The 21,811-nt window shown below is 57.5% G+C and overlaps 3 protein-coding genes across 16 annotated transcripts; 2 read left to right on the top strand and 1 right to left on the bottom strand.

Moving 5' to 3' along the window:
* Positions 1 to 113: 113 nt before the first annotated feature.
* On the top strand, positions 114 to 9,343 carry ATG9A (autophagy related 9A). Of its 13 annotated transcripts, none has more exons than XM_077884908.1 (17): positions 114 to 287; positions 1,037 to 1,112; positions 1,259 to 1,318; positions 1,724 to 1,855; positions 1,981 to 2,024; positions 2,565 to 2,629; positions 3,439 to 3,600; positions 3,793 to 3,934; positions 4,099 to 4,847; positions 4,931 to 5,084; positions 5,190 to 5,369; positions 5,757 to 6,005; positions 6,190 to 6,368; positions 6,482 to 6,599; positions 7,398 to 7,620; positions 7,796 to 7,941; positions 8,280 to 9,343. In XM_077884908.1, exons 4-17 carry the CDS (start codon positions 1,753 to 1,755, stop codon positions 8,283 to 8,285), a joined length of 2,520 nt encoding a protein of 839 aa, XP_077741034.1. In that variant the 5' UTR covers positions 114 to 287; positions 1,037 to 1,112; positions 1,259 to 1,318; positions 1,724 to 1,752; the 3' UTR covers positions 8,286 to 9,343. The 13 variants fall into 13 exon arrangements, with proteins under 13 accessions (XP_077741034.1, XP_077741037.1, XP_077741040.1 ...); XM_077884911.1 differs by having other exon boundaries at positions 1,262 to 1,318; XM_077884913.1 differs by lacking the exon at positions 114 to 287 and adding an exon at positions 422 to 594 and having other exon boundaries at positions 1,262 to 1,318.
* Positions 9,344 to 9,924: 581 nt separating this feature from the next.
* Positions 9,925 to 17,152, top strand: ABCB6 (ATP binding cassette subfamily B member 6 (LAN blood group)). Its single transcript, XM_077884919.1, has 19 exons — positions 9,925 to 10,589; positions 10,895 to 11,032; positions 11,285 to 11,471; positions 11,667 to 11,768; positions 11,937 to 12,120; positions 12,760 to 12,881; positions 13,410 to 13,519; positions 13,840 to 13,905; positions 14,087 to 14,212; positions 14,348 to 14,424; positions 14,514 to 14,577; positions 14,696 to 14,781; positions 15,013 to 15,070; positions 15,287 to 15,391; positions 15,773 to 15,947; positions 16,094 to 16,206; positions 16,445 to 16,539; positions 16,613 to 16,681; positions 16,864 to 17,152. Exons 1-19 carry the CDS (start codon positions 10,041 to 10,043, stop codon positions 16,964 to 16,966), a joined length of 2,529 nt encoding a protein of 842 aa, XP_077741045.1. The 5' UTR covers positions 9,925 to 10,040; the 3' UTR covers positions 16,967 to 17,152.
* A 219-nt stretch (positions 17,153 to 17,371) lies between these two features.
* Positions 17,372 to 20,092, bottom strand: ZFAND2B (zinc finger AN1-type containing 2B). Of its 2 annotated transcripts, none has more exons than XM_077884938.1 (9): positions 19,873 to 20,092; positions 19,518 to 19,612; positions 19,178 to 19,309; positions 18,895 to 19,046; positions 18,539 to 18,634; positions 18,403 to 18,463; positions 18,247 to 18,314; positions 17,858 to 17,930; positions 17,372 to 17,549 (listed from the first exon to the last, which is right to left on the bottom strand). In XM_077884938.1, exons 1-9 carry the CDS (start codon positions 19,925 to 19,927, stop codon positions 17,511 to 17,513), a joined length of 771 nt encoding a protein of 256 aa, XP_077741064.1. In that variant the 5' UTR covers positions 19,928 to 20,092; the 3' UTR covers positions 17,372 to 17,510. The 2 variants fall into 2 exon arrangements, with proteins under 2 accessions (XP_077741064.1, XP_077741063.1); XM_077884937.1 differs by having other exon boundaries at positions 17,461 to 17,653; positions 19,873 to 20,088.
* Between the last annotated feature and the right edge of the window lie 1,719 nt (positions 20,093 to 21,811).

The raw sequence follows: 21,811 nt of genomic DNA on the forward strand, positions 1-21,811 counted from the left end.
TATTGGTCCTCTGGCCGCCCGAAGCCCACTGCGAGCCCTTAGTCCCGCCCCCGAAGCCGGGAATGGGCCGTCGTGTCTCCGCCCCCTCGCGCTCATTGGTCAGACCGGCTGCGGTGACAGTGAGTGGCAGGCGCCGGGCCTAGAGCTTCGGGTCCGGACGAACCCAGTGGAGCCGACCGAGCCCCTGGAATCACTCGGGTCACGGTTCCTGAGGTGAAACGCGAGATCGATTACTGGAATCTCCGGGCCCGGGCCGGGCCTGACGGAGGGCGCCCGCGGGGCCCTAAGTGAGCGCACGGCGGGTAACGGGGGGCAGGGGGCGCCGCGGGAGGGGCGGAGGCGCGCGGCCGGAATGTTTTGATGGCGGGGGCGCGCGGGCGGGGGCGCGCGGGCGTCGGGGCCGCGCGCGAGGTTGTCCGCTGTTGGGAGCCGAGCCCTCGGCCTGGCGCCGGGCGACCCAGGGGCGCGCCGGGCTGGGTCTTGGCTGGGTGTCGGCTGCCGGGCTGGCTCGAGTCTTCCAGCATCCGCAGGCACCCCGAGCCCCCCCGGCCCGCGGGGCTCCTTGACCCTGGGGCCACACTGACCCCGTGAGTGGTGAGTGCCCCGAGCGGAGCGCCGTCAGCCCTTCCGACCCAGGGCTCCCACTAACCCAGGGAATCCCACTGGGGCCAGGCTGGGCCGCGTTCCACGGCCCCCGGGGTCTGCACCGGCGGGTGAGTTCCCCGAGCGCCGCCTAGACGAGCCTGGCTCCAGGGACCTACAGACCCCACAGCTGGCCCAGGATCTGGGTCCACACCGGCCCAGTCAGGATTTCCCGTCCAGGAATTACGCCTGCCTGTTGGGCCTTTGGTGCTAGGGAGCCAGGGGAAGAGGATGAACAGAAAAGTCATTTCAGAAAAGACTCTTCTTGGGTGTTGGCTTTCGGGGGGCTTTGAGGGCTTTGAGGACCCTGTGAGGCCTAATTTCTGAGAATGAGGTGGGGCGATGGAAAAACAGTCCAGGGTAGCTGTCTGACCTCAGGCCTGTACTGACTCAGTCTTTACAGGTTCAACAAGCCACTTCTTGGGATCCCAGAGTTGGATGAGTGGCCAGTATAGTACAGACCAGAGGAAGTACGCGGAGCCCCCATGCCTCTCCCCCACTGCAGCCTCCCTGCCCCGTGCTTGGCCTCCTCTTAGTGGAGGGTGGGTGGGCAGGAGGGCTGGCTTTCTTTTATCCCCACTCCCCACTCTCTGGGGCCTGACACCTTCTCCTCCAGCAGCTGCAGAGCCAGGGCATCAAGGGCTGGAGTGTGGAGCAGACGCTGTCCATGGAGCTGGTAGGGCCATGTGCTTATCTCAAACCTTTGTTTACAGACTGCTTCCAATCTGCTAGTCTCTTGGGAGACCCGGGTTTCTCCAGGAGGGCAGAGGGAAGTCCCCTTATCCCCACTAAATAGAAGATGAAACAGCACCCCCCCACCACCAGCACCAAAGGGGCAAGGGCTGGCTTCAGACCAGCAAGACCTCAGTAGGCACTCGGTAAAGGCTCTGGGATTGACTGGCTTCCCAGGCCCCAAGCTCTCGGCTCTCCTTTGGTAACTACTCCTCTGCCTCTGAGTGGAAAAGACTGGAAGTAGACACCAAGCCCAGAGATCCTTTCTCACTCTTTCTGGTCTACGAGGCAGGGCAGGAGACAAGCAGCACCAGAGTCTGAACCTGGATCTTTTTATCCTTACTGTTAGGTGGACAACGTGGACAGGGGGCGGTGGTGATGGCGCAGTTCGACACGGAGTACCAGCGCCTTGAGGCCTCCTATAGTGATTCACCCCCTGGGGAGGAGGACCTATTGGTGCACGTCCCTGAGGGGAGTAAATGTGAGTTCTTGGACATGACAGCAGAGCCGGGGCATGGGGAGGAGAGGGTCGGTGGAGGAACTCCGAGGGAGCAGGGGGGCTCGTGTTCCTTCAGGGCTCTGACCTCTCTGCTCCTGCGCCCACAGCACCTTGGCACCACATCGAAAACCTTGACCTCTTCTTCTCTCGAATATCCTTTGGGTCTCTGTGTTGGAGCTGTGGGACCGTTAGCCCCTCTCTAAGCTGGGCCCCAGATGGGAAGTTGGGGTGGCTTTGATTCTAATCTCTGGAAGGGAGATGGGAACTCTTCTGAAGGCTGAAAGAGGCTGGGGCAATGGTGATCGTTATAGATAATGATACCTCACGTTTCCCAAGAGCTACGTGCCTTTCACTTTGTGGTGTCAGTTTTTATAAGGAACCTCTCTAAAGAGGATCTTTCTTTTTGATGGGACACTAATAACTATAATAATTAGTATCTTTTGATTTACTCTGTGCCAGCTTTGTGTTAAAATACTTCACGCTCATTATCTCATACCTAATAATACCATGAGACAGGCGCTATTACCTCCAAAGTACCACTGCAGACGAAAGTTGAGGGAGTAACATTGGCCAAAGTCACACAGCTAGAAAGTCCTAGAGCCAGGAGTTAAGTTCAGGTATGTGACTCCCCAAAGTCTGTGCCCCGAATTGCTGTCTCTCTAATCAACCACATTTTTCTTGACAATTCTACGTGTATAATCTACACCAGAAGAATGGCTTCACTTGCATGCTCATCGGGGAGGTCTTTGAGCTCATGTAAGTCTAAGAAGGGACGGTGATGTGGGGAAGCACTGTGTGTCAGCCTTTTCCTCGTCCTGAGCTCAGCCAGCCCTGGCCATTCCTGCCAGTGCGGCTCAGTCCTCTGCTCAAAACCCTGCAGACCTAAGAGTTCAGGGACTGGGTGTGGCACCCAAATTCACAATCCTGTTTATTTGTTATCTCGCTTTTAAGGAATTCTTCCTAAATCCTCACTCTTCTCTGAAGAGAGCTCAGACTTGACCATTTCATCAGAGCTCCCGTGGGATGGACAGGGTTCAGTCAGGAGGTCTCAGAGATGCCCGCCACTTAAGAAAAGTGTGTGTTCTGCTTTGGTTATACCTAGGAAGGCAGAGCACTTTCTCAAAGGAAGAAGCCACATGACCTTGCCAAAGGGGAAGGGATTGAGAAACCCTCCCTCAATAACTAAAGACTGTAAATCCCTTTCGGGCTTCTAAATACTATCTCAAAAGGAAATCAGGGATTGGGAAGCCAGACCACAATCACAAGATCTTGGAGCGACTCTAGTAAATGGTGGTAGAGATTACCATGCGGTGAGGTGAGGAACGCAGGCTAATTGTGCGATGCCCAAGGCTAGGAGGAAAAAGCAGGAGCTGGTTTGGGCCTAAAAAGGTCCCTGGGGCTGAGCGGTGGAGAGAGCCCATGGGGAGTTTTCCAGCCTCAGCACGTCCCCCGGGGGTTGCTCTCTCACCTCATTCTGCTGCTTCCAGACTCTTCTCTCTGCCCCACACTATTTCACTGGTGCCCCTCTGACTCTTGGGCTGTGGCCCCTCTTCCCAATTCCTCAGGCAGTTCCTTTTTGTGGTTGCCTTCACCACCTTCTTGGTCAGCTGTGTGGACTATGACATCCTATTTGCCAACAAGATGGTGAACCATAGTCTTCACCCCACGGAGCCTGTCAAGGTCACTCTGCCAGACGCCTTTTTGCCTGCCCAGGTCTGTAGTGCCAGGTAAGGGCCGCAGGTCAAAGGACACCAGAGCCAGAGTTCCACCAGCAGGTAGGGAATGGAGTGGGGTGTGAGGCAGTAGCGCATCCCCTAGAACACAGACCGAGGCTCAGCCCCACCATAGCCTTCAGGAGTGTCCTGTCTGCCAAGACTCCTCAAGGGCCACCCCTCCTCCCCTGCTATTTCCCCCACCAGGATTCAGGAAAACGGCTCCCTTATCACCATCCTGGTCATCGCTGGGGTATTCTGGATCCATCGGCTTATCAAGTTCATCTATAACATTTGCTGCTACTGGGAGATCCACTCCTTCTACCTGCATGCTCTACGTATCCCCATGGTGAGGCTGGGAAGTTGGGCAGCTGGCACCACAGCCTGGGGAAGGGTTGGGCCTCACTGGCAGGTCAAGGAGCATCTGCGTACAGGCTCCAGTGGGCTAATGCGGGGCGAGGAGTCCAGGCTGCAAGCCAGCCTTGCCTAGCGTGTCCCTCCCCCGCCCTGCAGTCCGCTCTTCCGTACTGCACGTGGCAGGAAGTACAAGCACGGATCGTGCAGACCCAGAAGGAGCACCAGATCTGCATCCACAAGCGTGAGCTGACAGAGCTGGACATCTACCACCGCATCCTCCGCTTCCAGAACTACATGGTCGCCCTGGTTAACAAATCCCTCCTGCCTCTGCGCTTCCGCCTGCCAGGCCTTGGGGAGGCCGTCTTCTTCACCCGTGGCCTCAAGTACAACTTTGAGCTGATCCTCTTCTGGGGACCTGGCTCCCTGTTTCTCAACGAATGGAGCCTCAAGGCCGAGTACAAACGCGGGGGGCAACGGCTGGAGCTGGCCCAGCGCCTCAGCAACCGTATCCTGTGGATCGGCATCGCCAACTTCCTGCTGTGCCCCCTCATCCTCATCTGGCAGATCCTCTACGCCTTCTTCAGCTACGCTGAGGTGCTGAAGCGGGAGCCCGGGGCCCTGGGAGCACGTTGCTGGTCACTCTACGGCCGCTGCTACCTCCGCCACTTCAACGAGCTGGAGCACGAGCTGCAGTCCCGCCTCAACCGGGGCTACAAGCCCGCCTCCAAGTACATGAATTGCTTCTTGTCACCTCTGCTGACACTGTTGGCCAAGAATGGCGCCTTCTTCGCCGGCTCCATCCTGGCTGTGCTTATCGCCCTCACCATCTACGATGAAGACGTGTTGGCTGTGGAACACGTCCTCACCACCGTCACACTCCTGGGGGTCACCGTGACCGTGTGCAGGTGGGCTGGGGCAGCAGGCAGGAGCAAGCTGGACCAGTGTCCCTGGGAAAGGCTTGTCTCTCACCGTGGCCCCGATCCCCCAGGTCCTTTATCCCGGACCAGCACATGGTGTTCTGCCCCGAGCAGCTGCTCCGCGTGATCCTCGCTCACATCCACTACATGCCTGACCACTGGCAGGGTAATGCCCACCGCTCGCAGACCCGGGACGAGTTTGCCCAGCTCTTCCAGTACAAGGCAGTGAGTGGAGTTGGAGTTAGGGCCTGTTAGAGACTGGCCGATGGCTCGGTGGTGAGGGCGGGGAGCCCTCCTGCTCCCCTCTGACCTCGATCCCCTCCCTTATAGGTGTTTATCTTGGAGGAGTTGCTGAGCCCCATTGTCACACCCCTCATCCTCATCTTTTGCCTGCGCCCACGGGCCCTGGAGATCATAGACTTCTTCCGCAATTTCACCGTGGAGGTTGTAGGGGTTGGAGACACCTGCTCCTTTGCTCAGATGGATGTTCGCCAGCACGGCCATCCCCAGGTACCAGGAGGGGACGGGGGCAGGTGGCCAGAGCTGATGCTGGCAAAAAGACACCCCTCTGAGCCAACGATTTGCAGGAAGGCAGCCCTGCCTCTGGGCAGCCATGCACGAGGGTACACACTGCTTGGTGAATAGGAGCTTCGGCTGGATTTTAGCCTTAAACTTGCACCTTTGGCCAAGTGCCCTTGAGAAAGGCACAAACCAAGCAACTAGCCCAGCGAGCCGACTGTGCCGCCTGGGGTGGGCCTTGGGGCTGCGGACGAGAGACAGACAGCAGCGCATTGCTGTCTCGGTCCTCCAGGGGCAGGGCCTCCCTGCTGGCAGGAAAGGTACAACAAGCGTTTCTGTCAGAGGACGGTCCTGCTCACTGGAGCCTCCCTTGTGCAGTGGCTGTCCGGCGGGCAGACGGAAGCCTCAGTGTACCAGCAAGCTGAGGACGGGAAGACAGAGCTGTCACTCATGCACTTTGCCATCACCAACCCCGGCTGGCAGCCACCCCGTGAGAGTACAGCCTTCCTCGGCTTCCTCAAGGAGCAGGTTCAGCGGGACGGAGCAGCCGCTGGCCTCGCCCAAGGGGGGCTGCTCCCTGAAAATGCCCTCTTTACGTCCATCCAGTCCTTACAGTCTGAGTCTGAGGTGTGTCCTTGGGGACTAGGAGGTGATGGGCAGAGTGTGAGCTGAGGGCCAGGCCTGGGGTGGAAGGGCCTTGCTACCTGGTTGGTTTCCTTCTGTCAGTTCAGTCTGTGTCCTTGGGTGCTGACACCCAGGGCCCTGTGGCCTCCCTGCTGCCCTGGTAATTCAGCTCACCCCTTTTTCACAGCCACTGAGCCTGATTGCAAACGTGGTAGCTGGCTCCTCGTGCCGTGGCCCCCCACTGCCCAGAGACCTGCAGGGTTCCAGGCACAGGGCCGAAGTCGCCTCTGCCCTGCGCTCCTTCTCCCCTCTGCACCCCGGTCAGGTTCCCGCAGGCCGCGCTCCTAGCACCATGACAGGCTCTGGGTGAGTAGAGATGGGCCTCGGTGGAAGGGCGTGGCAATCCCCCCCCCGCCCCAGTAACTTTGGGACTCTTAGAAATGTTGACGGCTGCGGTCTGTCTGTGCTGGGAGGGACAGGGTGGATGCCAGGACAGCCAGCTCCGGGAGCAGCGTGTGGGAAGGACAGCTGCAGAGCCTGGTGCTGTCGGAGTACGCATCCACCGAGATGAGCCTGCACGCCCTCTATATGCACCAGGTGAGTGGGCAGCAAGGGGCAGAGCCACAGAGTCAAGCTGGCCACTGACAAATAGAATAGAGGGTTCTAGGCAAGGAAAAGCAAGACATGGGTCTGGAACCCTTGTCTGTTATTCACCTACTCTAAGCTCCATTCCTGCAGATACCCTTTTGCCATCCATTTTTAGGCAAGCTTATTGTCATCCGGGGCCTTGACACATTTGCTATTTCCCTTGCCAAGAATCCACTTCCCTAGATATGCTTATGGCTCCCTCCTTTAATCACCTGTCTGTTCTTAACTGTTCCATGAGACGTCTCTGGCCACCCTGACCAAAAGAGTCTCCCTTGGCCACCCCCGACTCTCCCTGCTTTTATTTTTCTCTGTAGCATTTATCTGATCTATTGCATTTTCCCTCTTTTATTTTATTGTCTCTGATCCCCCCCCACCACCTCTGCCTCCAGCATACAAGCCATACAAGGGCTGAGATTTTTGTCTGTTGTTCAGTGCTATCTTCCTGGCACCTTGAAAGAGTGCCTGGCACTTAGATGTACCACCAACTTGTTCTTGACTCAAATGACTAGGCAAAACGAGTGCCATCACAACTTATGCAACAGGTTCGTTCCAGGGATCTGCTGAGAGTTTAACCTATAAGATGTCGTATGTGTCTTACACACTGTTAATAAGATAGTTACTCTGGGTCAGTGATTCTGGGCGCGGTGCCAGAAATGGGAACATTTGGAACAGTGTAGTGGGGGCAGCTGTTTCAGATATCCTAGCCTTAACTAATGAGTGTCACCCTCCACTCCCCACACTTCTCAGCTCCATAAACAGCAAGCCCAGGCCGAGCCTGAGCGGCATGTGTGGCATCGCCGGGAGAGCGATGAGAGTGGGGAGAGCGCCCCTGAAGAGGGGGGAGAGGGCTCCCGGGCCTCCCAACCTATCCCCCGCTCTGCCAGCTATCCCTGTGCTGCACCCCGGCCTGGAGCACCCGAGACCACCGCCCTGCAGGGGGGCTTCCAGAGGCGCTATGGGGGTATCACAGGTATCCAACGGGGGTACAGCAGGGTACAGTGGCTCTTTGGGGGGGCCTCTTGGGGAGGAAAGAAGTCAGAGGGATCAAGCCCAAAGAGACTAACCCTTACCCCCACCTCGAACAGCCCCAGAACCTTGCTCCACATTTGTGTTCGTTCTAAGACCATGTTCACTTGTGTCTCTAGATCCTGGCACGGTACCCCGGGCTCCCTCTCACTTCTCCCGGCTGCCCCTTGGAGGGTGGGCTGAAGATGGGCAGTCAGCATCAAGGCACCCAGAGCCGGTGCCCGAGGAGGGCTCGGAGGATGAGCTTCCCCCTCAGGTGCACAAGGTAAGGGCCCCAGGACCGGAGAACAGCTACCAGATGTAGTAACTTCCAGGCTGAGATCAAAGTCTCCTGTGAAAGAAGGCAGGCCTCTCGTATGGAGGTACTGTCCCTTCCCCTCCAAAATACACTCCCGTTTTTTGCCTCCCCTACTCTGGAATCCAGGGCTTAATTTTCCCCTTCACTTTCCTCCCCTGGAATCAAGCTTTCCCCTTCATTTATCTCCAAGGTTTTATGTGTGTGTGTGTGTGTGTGTGTGTATGTTTTTGTTTTGCTTTTTTGCAGGAAGGTGGTAAGCAGATAGCTGAAGATGGTCTCCACTACTGACCCTTTTCTCTCTACAGGTATAGACAAGGCTGAGGAGGGTCCCTATGTCCCAGGATGGAGGCCACGGTTGCCCTGCCATCCCATCTGCCCGCCATGGAGGGCTCCTCTGACTGTTGCCTGGCTCCACGTGTGTGGTGTTTGTGTGTCTGTGCCTGGCCAAGGGAGGTGCCAACGCTGGGCTTGCCGCAGCCCCAGGAGAGAAATTGGGGGCCTAGGAACCAAGGCACACAGGACTCTAGCCTCATCCCCAGGACCCCCCTTGGCTCAGAGTGTGGTGCTAGAAACTGGTCCCCGGTCCAGCCCCAGTACTGCCACCTTTGCACCCACCCCTGCAAGTCTCCAGAGGACTGCCCACCACAGAAGCTGCCAAGCAGGGAGAACCTGTGCCAACTGTGGAGTGGGGAGGTTGGGCCCGGACCCTCAACCTCTGCAGCCTCCCTCCCCCACCCCGAACAGATGAGTAGCTCAGGCTGTGGCCCTTACCTCACCCCCAGTTCTCTCCCAGTGCTACAGCCTGCTCACCTCTCCTGCTTCCTGCACATGACAGGCATGTATGCCGCTTACTCTGTTCTGTTCGCTTGCTCCCGTTCTGTTCAGCTTTTGCTTCGCACTGGTGTGGAGACCCTAGCTCCCAGCTCCTCTCATGCTACCTTTTGACACTACGAAGGAAGGTTTCTAAAAGGCAGGAGCAGGATGGAAGTTCTTTGCTGCCCTCTCCAAGTTTGAAGCAGGGCCCCTGAGAGACTGAGGCCGTCCTGGCCTCCATTGCTGCTTATTGTACCCCTTAACCGCCTGCACAAAGGACGGACTGGGCTGGTTGTGCCCTCGGCTGTCTACCTCCCAGCAAGAGAGCTCTGGGCTGCCTCCCGCTGTTCCCCCCGGGGCTGGAGGGGCGACAGGAGGCCCGCGCCCGAGGCTGTGAGCTGCCGCATTGCATGCTGGGACCCAGCTCCTACTCTCCGCCCCACCCCTCGCCCGCCCGGGCCGCTGCGGGCGTGGAACGCGGCGCTGCCCGGGCTCACAGCGGAAGGCGTAGGAACTGTGTACAGCTTGATAACCCTTAATAAAAAAGGGACTTTGACCGGGCTTGTTGCGTCGCGCGGCTGGGATCCCGGGAAGGAGCGGAGTGGGGTGCGGGCGAGCCCCCTGCTGGTGGGGGCCCGGCCGGGCGGTGGGAAGGTGGGCCGACGCCGTCACTCGGATACACCGGGCGGGCCAGCGAGCAGGACCACCTCCCAGCGCCGCGCCGCGGAGGTCAAGGTCTCGGGTCGGACGTGCGGTCAGATTTCGCGCTCTGAGCACGTGACCGGGCCGGCCCCGCCCCTGTATTTTGCCTTTTCCGCGTGCACGCTCTCCCCGCGCCCCGCCCCCTCGGCGAGGCTGGCCAATGGGGGCCCCGGTAGGGGCTGGGGCCGCCCCGTGGGCGGGGCTGCCGCGCCGGCGCCGCGCCGGCCGCACGCTCCACATTCCTTGGGCCCGGACGCGGCCGGAGGGTCCCGGACGGCGAGCGGGGGGCGGACGGACGCGCGAGGAGGGCGTGCGTGCCCTGCGTGAGTGCGCGGCGGCGGCGCGTGCGCGGGGCGGGGGAGCGGGGGGAGCGTGGGCGGGCCCACGTGTGCCCCTGCGCGAGGCCCCCGCGGCTCGGCGCCCCTCGGGTCCATGACCCGGGACCCCGCGGCCTCCGCGCCCCGCCCCGAGCCGCCGGTCCGGGTTTCCGCCCCCGCAGCCCCCGCAGCCCCCGCGGTGCCCGCAGCCCCGGCCGGCGGCCACGCATCGCCATGGTGACTGTGGGCAACTACTGCGAGGCCGAGGGGCCCGCGGGGCCGGCCTGGGTGAAGGGTGGCCTGAGCCCCTGCTTCTTCTACACGCTCGTGCCCTCCATACTGATGGGCCTGGGGGCTCTGGCCTTGGTGCTGGCCCTTCCCTGCAAGCGTCGCGAGCGGCCCACTGGCGCCCACGAGCGCTCTTGGACCGCCGGCCCTCTTGTCGCTCCCTACGTGCTGCAGTTGCTCCTGGCCACGCTTCAGGTGGCGCTGCCCCTGGCCAGCCTGGTCGGCCGGGTGGGCACTGCCGGGGGCGCCCCGCTGCCAGGCTACCTGCTGCTGGCTTCCATCCTGGGGACTCTGGCCAGCGCCTGTGGCCTGGGGCTGCTCGTGGTGGAGCATAACCAGGCCTGGCAGAAACTAGCAATGGGCATCTGGATCGAGTTCAGGCACAGCGCGGGGCTCCTGCTCCTCTGGACTGTGGCGTTTACAGCTGAGAACTTGGCCCTCGTGTCTTGGAACAGCCCACAGTGGTGGTGGGCAAGGGCAGACTTGGGCCAGCAGGTAAGGGACCTCCTGGGGACAGGAGAGTCATGAGGGGCAAGGGCTGGGAAGAAGGATGGTGTGTCTGGCCACACTGGCTCCATACTTTGGGATGCCTTTAAGGAGGTGAAGGGAGAGGCCTGCCTGGCCTGGTTGCTGATAGCCAGCTGGTGGGGTGTGTCCGTGCTGAGTCACTCTAAACTTTTTCCAAGCCTTCTTGATGCTGGGGCCCTGACCTGGGTGTGTGCCCTACCCCAGTCCTGTTGTAAGTGGTAACAATGGCATTTTGGCCTTCTTTGATGCTCTCCCTACACGTTTTATCCTAGGTTCAGTTTAGCCTCTGGGTGCTGCGATATGTGGTTTCTGGAGGGCTTTTTATCCTGGGACTCTGGGCCCCTGGACTTCGTCCCCAGTCCTATGCCCTGAAGGTTAATGAAGAGGATCAAGATGTAGAGAGGAGCGAGGTATTCCTGAACTTCTGAACCACAGGGTCTGTCTGAATTTCATTGCCTGTCTTCATTCACATTTTTTCACCGTAGTACTTCTTTCCCAAATCTCAGTTTGTGCCCTGTAAGCCTTTCTGACCTCATCAGGGGATCATTTGTGAGTCTGAGATAACTGGGAGCTGTAATCCCATACATTTTCCCTAGAGGAGTTCGACTAGGGCACTTCTGTTCAATTTCTGAGCTCCCCTCCTCTGTGTTGCACCATCCTAGGTTCAGACAACAGAGGCACCCCCAAGATCTACCTGGCGAGACCTTGGCAGGAAGCTCCGCCTGCTGAGTGGCTACCTGTGGCCTCGAGGGAGTCCAGTTCTGCAGCTTGTCGTGCTCATCTGCCTGGGGCTCATGGGGTTGGAACGGGGACTGAATGTGTTGGTCCCCATATTCTACAGGAACATAGGTGAGGGAGAAGGGGTGCCAGCTCAGCTCTCTGGTCCTTCATTGGCTGGATGAGGAGTAGGGACCCTAACTTAAGGGAGGTGGGACAGCATTAGGAACTGGATGATCAGAAAGGGGCTGTGGCTGGTGCCTGGAGTAGTTTCTCCTGAAGAATCCCCGGGGGCCAAAAGTGGGCTCTGACTTATTTTCTCTGTAGTGAACTCACTGACCGAGAAGGCACCTTGGAACTCCCTGGCCTGGATTGTTACCACCTATGTTGCCCTCAAGTTCCTCCAGGGGGGTGGCACTGGCAGTACAGGTATGATAGGACTCTGCTGTCACCCTGGTTGGCGTTGGGCTCTCCCCCACTTCCCCCCAAGCATCCCTCCCCTGGCCCCTTGGTGATCTCAGACCTTTCATGTCTTGGTACTGGGCTGATGTCATCTGGCCCCTAAGTTCTACTGAGGTCCACTCTGGCTTCCCCTAGGCTTTGTGAGCAACCTGCGCACGTTCCTATGGATCCGGGTACAGCAGTTCACATCACGGCAGGTGGAGCTGCGCCTCTTCTCCCACCTGCACGAGCTCTCTCTGCGCTGGCACCTGGGGCGCCGCACAGGGGAGGTGCTGCGGATCGTGGACCGGGGCACATCCAGTGTCACAGGGCTGCTCAGGTGCCAGGCCAGTGGAAATGGAGTGTGGGAGGGTGGAGCTGGAGAAGCAAGAATGAAGGGGCTGGCAGGAGACAGCACCCTGCTTCAGCTACCTCTCCATTCTTTTTTTTAATCCTTTATTTTATTTTATTTTATTTTATTTTTTTAATCCTTTTTTTTTTGAGATTAACATATACGTGCTTTCATAATAAAACGAATAAAATGGAAGAAGTACCTCATAAATTCGACTCCTTTCTCCAGAGGTTCCCACTCCATGTAGGATGTTGAGTTCTGCTCTTGACATTTTTACATACATATGTGTGCAGACTCACAGCACTGATATGTTATTGGGCAGGATTTTCCTAAAACACATGAGATCATGACATAGGTATTGTTCCAGAAGTGCCTTATTAACAAAACATTATGGAGATCTATTCTTTATCCTCCGTGAAGATCCTCCTTGTTCATTATAATTGGCCCAGAGCATTCTGTACTTGGGGCATGCTACAATTTATTTGGCCCTCCACCTCTTGAGGGGGCATTTAGCTTGATTCTAGTCTCTCGTCACTGAAAAACAAAATACCACATGAGACTCTTGGGGGCAGAGTTTCTGGCTCTAAGCCCCTAAACTGTCCTTTGTTGCTTGACTTGCATTCCTAGCTACCTGGTGTTCAACATCATCCCCACACTGGCTGACATCACCATTGGCATCATCTACTTCAGCATGTTCTTCAATGCCTGGTTTGGCCTCATTGTGTTCCTGTGCATGAGTCTTTACCTCAGTGAGTGCTGCTTGGTGGGAGCGTCTCCCTGAATTGTGGTAGGGACTGCCTTGGGTATGAGCCCTGCCCCTACTCAGTGGCCCAGCTAGGAGAGGCTGTCCATTGGTGGACTTGAATAAGCTCCTGCTGCTCCCCAACATGATGGCTTGGCCTCCTCCTCTGCCAGGGAAGCCTTAGCTGAACCCGGATAGAGGGCCAGGGAAGGGCATCCTGGTCACATTGGGGGCCTGCTGTGGGGTGCACATCAAAGAGAAACCTCAATTTCTCTAACCAGATGCAGCTCGCCTTCGTTTGGTCGCCAACAGCATTTTCACACACAGGGCTTGGTGCAGGCTGCAAAGAGATCTTGGGCACGGCCCCTTCCCTCAGGGAGCTTAGGGCTCTTTCCCTTTGGGATCTAGGTCCCTGGTCTGTAGCTCAAGGTTCATGTGTATGTGGTAGGTAGCAGACCTCCCCCTGTGGTCTCTGGTGTTGGGAGTGATGTCTTGATCTCTTCTTCTCTTTCTTACCCAACCTATTACTCTGTAGTCATGACCATTGTGGTCACTGAATGGAGAACGAAGTTTCGACGTGCTATGAACACACAGGAGAATGCTACCCGGGCACGAGCTGTGGACTCTTTGCTAAACTTCGAGACGGTAGTGAAGGCCTTGGTGGCAGTAGTGTGAGACACAGGGATGTGGAGCAGTGGGGCTGCCAAGAAGCTGGGGGTGGGGGTGCTGTTTAAAATGAGGAAGGCAGGGCACCTGGCTGGCTCAGTTGGAAGAGTGTGCAACTCCTAATCTCAGGATTGTGAGCTTGAGCCCAGGTTGGGTGTAGAGATGTCTTAAATAAAAATAAGACTTAAAAAAAATAGATAAAAATACGATGAGGAAGGAGGCATTGGGAAGGCTGGAGGAAATGATGCAGGCATTCATGCTGCAGCTGTGTCTTAACACCAGTGATTTGACTTGGTCAGGTGAAGTATTACAACGCGGAAGGTTATGAAGTGAACTGCTATCGAGAGGCCATCACCAAATATCAGGTGAGGATGCTGGTTTGACGCCTGTTGAGAGCAGTGGCCTAGCCTTGTGGAATTGCCAGGGCCAAGAGGAGTATGGTTTGGGCTGAAAAATCAAGGTTGAAGATACCTGGGCCCAGGTTTGGATTTGGTGAGACTGTATACATGACATTCCACTTACGCCCCCATATTATTATTGCCCCAGGATTTGGAGTGGAAGTCAAGTGCTTCACTGGTTTTACTAAATCAGACCCAGAACCTGGTGATTGGACTTGGGCTCCTTGCTGGCTCCCTGCTTTGTGCATACTTTGTCAGCGAGCAGAAGCTACAGGTGAAGAAATGGTGCTGGGGACGGAAGAGGGGCCCGAGACCTACATCCAGGCCCCCAGGTGTCTGGGTGGGAAGTGGGCAGGGGGACAGCCTGTTGGTGGCTGGTGACTCGGTACTCCTCGTTGGATTTCCACAGGTCGGGGACTTTGTGCTGTTTGGCACCTACATCATCCAGCTGTACATGCCCCTCAACTGGTTTGGCACCTACTACAGGTAACCTGATCTCTGCCCCTCACCTGTCCGGGATGCATGGTTATTTCCCCAGCTCCTCAGAGGAGCCCCAGCCAGCACTATTCTTGCAGGATGATCCAGACAAACTTCATCGACATGGAGAACATGTTTGACCTGCTGAAAGAGAAGCCAGAAGTAAGTGGAGTGAGGGGAGTTGGGGGCAGGGTGGGAAGCGGCAGTCTGCGAGGTTGCTCCTGGTGTCTGGAGAACCCCAGACCTATGACGGCAGCACCCATGGGTGGTACTCTGCTAGGTGAAGGACCTCCCTGGAGCAGGGCCCCTGCGCTTCCAGAGGGGCCAGATTGAGTTTGAGAACGTGCACTTCAGCTATGCGAATGGGTAAGGCCCTGATTTTGCCACCTCACAGCGCCCTTTTGCCTCATCCACATATACGTGGATAAGTATGTATCCCCACAAGTATCCCCACACCCCATCCCTGCCTTTCCACCCACCACTGCCTAGGAAGAGAGCCTGAGCAGGGGAGGAGCAGGGCCCAGTAGCAGCTCTCCCGATAGAAGGAGTCACTGGGAGCACAGCAAGCCTGCTGACCATGCTCACCCTTCCTTCCAGGCGGGAAACCCTGCAGGATGTGTCCTTCACCGTCATGCCTGGACAGACAGTGGCCCTGGTGAGAGAAGACCCAGGCACTTGGCCCCGACTCCTTGAGTTTCCCTAGCCCAGTATTCATGGAAGTTTGTGACTGAGGCTGTGGAGTCAGAATGCTGTCATGACAGGCCACAGGATTGAGTGTAGCAGCCTCCTTGGACGTTGGTGGCTTTTTGGAGAGCAAGCCTTAAAAGCCAGCAGGCCTGAAAGTGTTCTCCCTTTGTTTCCAATGCAACAGGTGGGCCCATCTGGAGCGGGGAAGAGCACAATATTGCGCCTGCTGTTTCGCTTCTATGACATCAGCTCTGGCTGCATCCGGATAGATGGGCAGGACATCTCCCAGGTGCGGTTGCTTGGGAGAAGATTGTAATTTAGGGGCCCGTTGTGAAAGAATGGCAGTTTGTGAAGTGCTGGCTACTCTCCAGGGAGAGGAGATGTCACCCCTGCAAAAAGCTGCAGCAGGAGACCTCAGCCTTCCTGACACCATGTAACGTACCCAAGTAAAGTAGTCATGAGCATAAAAAGCATCTCTTCTCTTTATAGATGGGGAAAAAGACTTAGGGAGGTCGAGTGATTTGTCCTCAACAGCTAGGATTTGGGATGGTGGTGACAGGGTTCCTGTACTCATCCCTTGTGTTTCCTCCTCCAGCTTGTCCTACCTCCCAGGCCTAGGGGTGGGGGTGGGGCAGTCTCACAGCCTGAGCATATGGTCTTCTGGCCCCAGGTGACCCAGATCTCCCTCCGGTCTCACATTGGAGTTGTGCCCCAAGACACCGTCCTCTTCAATGACACCATCGCCAACAATATCCGCTACGGCTGCATTACAGCCGGGGACGAGGAGGTGATGGCTGCTGCTCAGGCTGCAGGCATCCATGAGGCCATTATGAGTTTCCCTGAAGGTGAGCCTCCCGGGAGAGTGAGTCCCTCCCCTGCCTGGTTTAGTCCCATTGTTCCCTCTGAGCTCTGTTCCATCCATTCCTGCTCATGTGGTCACGGAAACCCCATGTATTACGTGTGACTTGAGAGAGGTGGGCAATATTCACAGGTTATGAGACGCAGGTGGGCGAGCGGGGACTGAAGTTGAGTGGTGGGGAGAAGCAGCGTGTCGCCATTGCTCGCACCATTCTCAAGGCTCCAGACATCATTCTGCTGGATGAGGTGAGGGCCCTGGGCAGCCTGCTCCCCTCTTCCTCCCTTGCCCACACCCGGGCCATTCCTGCTGGATGGCTTTCCATTGTGGAGAGATACTATGAGTCCCTGCTTCATAAAAACACCTTAGGGTTCTCAAATACAGAGAAGGTTTTTTTGATTCCTGAGGTCTCAGCTAGCAGCCTGTATCCTCCTTCTACTTGGATTTTGGGTGGCGGGGGCAGGTTTACCCAGATCCTCTCTGTAGGCAACATCAGCGCTGGATACGTCTAACGAGAGGGCCATCCAGGCTTCTCTGGCCAAAGTCTGTGCCAACCGCACCACCATCGTAGTGGCCCACAGGTACAGGACCGGGCTGTGGGCACCGGGGGCCCGCTTGTGTTGTGTGGTGCGTAACTCAGCTCTGATCTCTCAGGCTCTCAACCGTGGTTGATGCTGACCAGATCCTTGTCTTTAAGGACGGCTGGATCGTGGAGAGAGGACGGTAAGGAACACAGCTGGATGAACACGGCAGGGCCTCCGAATTGGGGGCCTGAGGAAAAGGAAATCCCAGGGGTTTCTGAAAGGGCTTTCCCCTTGAGGATCCCTCTCACCTCTGTGGGCTGGCGGTGAGCACTCTTGAGGTGAACTGGGGAGTCGGGACTCACACTTTCCTCCTTGCCCCAGGCACGACGCTCTGTTGTCCCGAGGTGGCATGTATGCTGACATGTGGCAGCTGCAGCAGCGGGGACAGGAAGAAGTCTCTGAAGACACCAAACCCCTGGACTGAGATATGGTGACCAAGGCTGTGGCCACGTCCCTCCCAAAGGATAATCCAGTGGGGAAGAAGATGTAGCCCTTTTCCTGGTATATTTCAAGCCAGTGTTGGGGTATGGTGCTAGCTATAGGAGGGAAAAGAACCTTCCAGAGAAGCACTTTTTGGGGGAAATAAAAAAAAGTGTGGATTGTGCTCGGATCCTTGTGACTGGTGTGGGGTATTGTGGGGGGCCCCTGCCCTTAGGTCAGGGGAGCTCCTTTGCTTTCAGTCTGACAGGAGAAAGAAACACATTCGGAGGTCTTGTTGACTGCCAAGATCCTTTATTCCTTCCAGGACCCCCTTGCCCCTAGAGATGGGGGCAGCCCCAGCGTAAAGGGGGATGACACGATGCAGGGGGCTGCCCTGCGTGGGGCCTGGCCAGCACTCTCCCAGGGCCCAACCACCAACGGTTGTAACTGCTCTCTCCTATGCAGCTGGAGAGGCCAGCAGGGCCATCTGTAGGCTCCGCTCCACAAGCTGCTGCTCCTGCTGCTCCCTGGAGGTGGCCTGCTCGTCTTCACTCCTGGCTGCTCCCAGCCTCCTCTCCCAGTGTACCCTAGAGGTGTGGGGGCCACAGTCCTCCTCAGTTGAGCCTCCCTCCCCAAGCCCAGGGCCCTAGCACAGGCTGCAGTTGGACGGCTTCAAGCTGCGGCTTTGGGCCTGGAGCAAGGAAAGGGGAAGGAAGGGAAGACAGGGCACGATGTCAAGGAAATGAGAGCCGGTCCTCACTTCAGAGCTCTGCGTGGGCTGGAGTCACGACGAAAACGAGAAGATGACCACCATTCCAAAACTCTCTACCACGTGAAGAAAGCCCCCGGGGTTCCTCCTCCCAGGGCAGGACTTCAGCTCCCCCAGCCCTCATACCTGCTGCTGCCGGTACTCTGCCTCACTGGCTGACAGCGCCTGTGCTAATGCTAAGTCCTCTTCCTCCTGAGAACTGAGAGGGAAGAGCAAGTTGGAGGACAACAATATCTAAAACATGAGCCTCTGATCTGTTAGGCATCCTCCTGGTGCTGAGCATGTGAGTATTCTCTGAGTCTTCACACAGCCCGATGGGGTAGGTAGTAGCACAGTCCCATTTTACAGAAAACCCTCAAGGGTTAAAGAACTTGTCAAAGGTCATAGAGTTAATCAGTTTACTTTTGAGCCCGGGTTCCTAATTATTATCCTACACGGGGTTGGAGTGGTCCCACGGCCCTCCTTCCAAACTGAACCACTGCCCACATCCCACCATCTTTCACTCGGGTAGGTACCTTGGGACCTGGGGTTTGGTTTCTGCCAGTGACAGTTCCAGGGCTCGTTGCAGAGCCTCGTCCTCACTCTGCGAGAAATAGAAAGACCACCAGTCGCCTTGCACTTTATTCTCCACGTGGGTTTGCTTCTGTCTGCCCAGCCTCCGCCCAACTCACCAAGCCATTCTGCAGGGCAATCACTGGAGGGGCTGTCCGGGATGGAGACTGGGTGGTTGCTCTATGGCAGACATTCAAGAGACTCAGGTCAGAGACACGAAGGGAAAAGAGGGAGAGAAGAAACAGGCAGGCCTACCTGCTGGGAGAGGTAGACGAAGGCAACGTTCGACTTGGGCTGGGGACGGTGCTCGTAGAAGAAGCTAGACCTTGTGCTCTGGAGATGGCAGCAAGTCTGTAGGGAAGAGACACTCTTGGCATGCCTCCAACAACAGCCAGCTTGCATGCTCCTCCCAGGCCTTACCCAGGAAGTCAGGAGGGAAGTTCCTCCAAACAGTCTGGAAAAATAGGCACTTGAATAGGAAGCTAAAAGACTCCTCTGGCCAAAGGCAACAGGTTTGAAGCTCCCCAACTGGTAATGATAGATAGATGCTGAGTCAGTTCCAAAAGGATGGGGTGATCCGAAAGGCAAGTACTGGACTTGGTTGCAATTACCCTGCCCGGCTGGTTGGGTGACTCTGCCCAGAACAATCATGGTCCAGTGGGTGCCGGTGCTTGATGCAGAAGTTCCGGCCGCAGCGCTCACAGGTCAGTTTCATCATTTCTCGCTGCCGGCAGCCAGCGCGTTCACACTTATTGGTGAAGATCTGAGGCGGAGAGGGAAGGTTTCTCTCTGCTGAGACCTGGGCCCGCATCTCCAACGCCATCATAACAGCTGTTGGGGCTTGCAAGCGTCCGTGGCCCAGGCCGGGTCATGGCTAACCCCTCCAGTGCTTACCTTACGTTTTTGCTGGGCTGGATCTGAGCGGCAGTCTCGGTCAATGTGCTCCCCGACAGCGCGGTCGGGAGGCTCCCCTCTGGCCACAGGCACAGGCACATTACAGAGCGGGCATACAGGTACCTGGATGTCCTAGGGTTAAGGAGCAGGGGTCAGGCTGTGGCCCGCTCCCAGCCCTGAAATCCTTCCAGGCTTCCTCCCTGAAAGAACCCGGATGTGCCCCCTACAAACGCACCAGGAAACCGTGCTCCCAGCACCGAGCCTCAGAAACACAAAGGAGAGGAAATGGGAGGCCGAGGGAGTCCAGAGTGGCCGCAGGCACCTCCACCCGCCCCCTCACCTTTTGGTACGCGGATCCACAGTGATGCTGGGCGTAGGCCACATGGTCTGCGCAGAAGATGCCGGAGCAGGCGTCGCACTTGAGCGGCAGAAAATCTGCAGGGAGCGGGTCGGGTTGCAGGTCCAGCGGGACCTCGACGTCGTGCCCCCTCAGAGGAAGGGAAAACGCCGCCCGGTTTGCAACAAACTGCACCGGGTCCGAGGCCCCGCGCGCCTTAGCCACGCCCCCGCGGCCACCGCCCCCAGCGCCTCCCCCCGCCTCCCCCCGCGTTCCCGGCCCCCGAGCCCCCGCCGCCCCGCCGCCCCCAGCCCCCGGCCCCCGGCCCCGCCCCGGCCCCGCGCGCTCCGCCCCTCACCCAGGCGCTGACAGCTCGGCTCGGAACAGTGCGCCCCGAGGTCCGGAAACTCCATCGCCGGGCCGGGCCGAGCGGGGCCTGCTGGCGGAAGCAGCGGTGCCGAGCGCGTCCCGGGCTCCCGCTCCGGGCCGGGACCACGACCCCGCGCTCGCAGGGGGCTCCGGCCCCGCCCCCTCCCCCGCCCAGCCGGGATTACGGGAGCCTCAGCCCTTCCCGGCCAGCGACTCCCACTCCTCCCCCCGCCGGCGCGCGCGGGCGTGCTGACGTCATCGCGCAGGGCGAGGGGCGGGGCCTCCCTGCTGGGCGGGCGGGGCGGGCGCGCGACGGCGCGGGGCTGCGGGGTCCAGGGCGCGGGCGCCGGCGGGCACCTTGCGGTGTCTGACGCACAGCGGGCCCTCGGCCCTTTCGCTCGGCGCCGCGGCTGCGTATTTCCTGCCGGTCCTTCTCGGGTTTAGCTCCGCGGCCCTTTCTGTAAAACCTCCCTGGGCCTCCCCGCCCCGAAGTAGGGGCACGTGCTGTGGCGCCCCCGCCCCACCCCCCCGGCCCCTCCGGCCCCCGCTCACCCTCCGGCGATCCGCGCGCAGATAAATGTGCTGGGAAACCGGGGACCACCTCCGCCTTGTGCTGGGTCCCCAGCACCCGGCGCAGCGCCTACAGTTGTGTGGTTTTGTGCGTGGGGGTTCGATACGACTTCAGAAGGTTTCAGTCGTAAAGTTACTTTGACCTAAGAATGAAGTAAGTTGTGTCGGGATGTCATCATCTGTTCCCACAGGTGAGAACTCAGTAGCGCAGCTGCTGAGGGGCCCCTGGGGCTTGTTAATAAACATGTGAAGCAGCTGGATGATACATGCAGCCGTGACTTGCAGGGCAGTATAGATGTGTATGTGGCTCAGGTGCCCCGAGTCTGGGCGGACAAGTATTCTTCGCTCAAAACCTGGAAGGGTGAATGGCTGTTGTCTAGGTGAAGGCCAAGGGAGACAGGACAGAGGGGAGGGAGATGGTATTCCAGGTAGAAGAATCAGCAGGACAAACACTTGTAGATAGGAGAGGGAACGAGGCCCTTTAGATGAGCTTTTAAAAAGCTCTGGGCATCTGGATCTTGGGGTATAAAAAGCAGTCTGCAGGAAGTGAAGCTGGAGAGCTAGCAGGGGCCAAATTAGCTCAGATGGTGGAGGGCACAGCAGTATTGAGAATTTCAACATAAATATAACAAGAGACTAGAGATAGCTTTAAGCAGGGGAGTGAGATGATCAGGTTTGTATTCTGGGAAGGTCACTCTGGCTTCAGAGTGGAGAACAGATCAGGGAAGCATGAAATTGGAAGAAGGGAGACCAGGTAGGAGGCTGTTGCTGTAATCCAGGCAAGAAATAATGGTGGCCTGAACCAGAGTAGGGGCAATGTTTAGAACTAGTGAGAGTTCAGTAGAGAGTTTAGGTATGAGACAGATATTTTAAAATCAGTAACTTTCCAAGATATCACTGAAAGAATAAAATGGGTGGAGGGAGTGCTATTCTATTCCCAGAACAATTATAAAGTACTCAGAAAAAAAAAATTTTTTTAAAGGAAAATTCTAACCGTACCTGCGGGAAACACTTTGACTTACCTCTATGCAAAACTTCAGCCAAACAGTGGGTTAGTGTATGGAGCACCTTTGGCCATTCCTTCGGGGAAATTCTGACAGTTTCTTCCCTCGCCCCACCCTCACACCCTGGGGTGGCTCGGGACAGCGGTGTTTCTGCCCTTGCAAAGATGATTGGTCTGGGAGTGATCATCTGACACATACTGAGTAGCTAGCTAGGTTTGTGTTCCCCCAAAAGCATAGCCTGAGAGACAAGGATTTGGGCGCAGGTAGTTCATGTGGGAGGTAATCCTAGCCAAAGTAAGAGAGAGAGAGAGAGGCAAGGAAGGAAGGAAAACCAATAATGTTATTGAGCCGATT

The sequence above is a fragment of the Canis aureus genome, chromosome 36 (assembly GCF_053574225.1).
Source record: "Canis aureus isolate CA01 chromosome 36, VMU_Caureus_v.1.0, whole genome shotgun sequence".
Taxonomy (NCBI): Eukaryota; Metazoa; Chordata; class Mammalia; order Carnivora; family Canidae; genus Canis; species Canis aureus.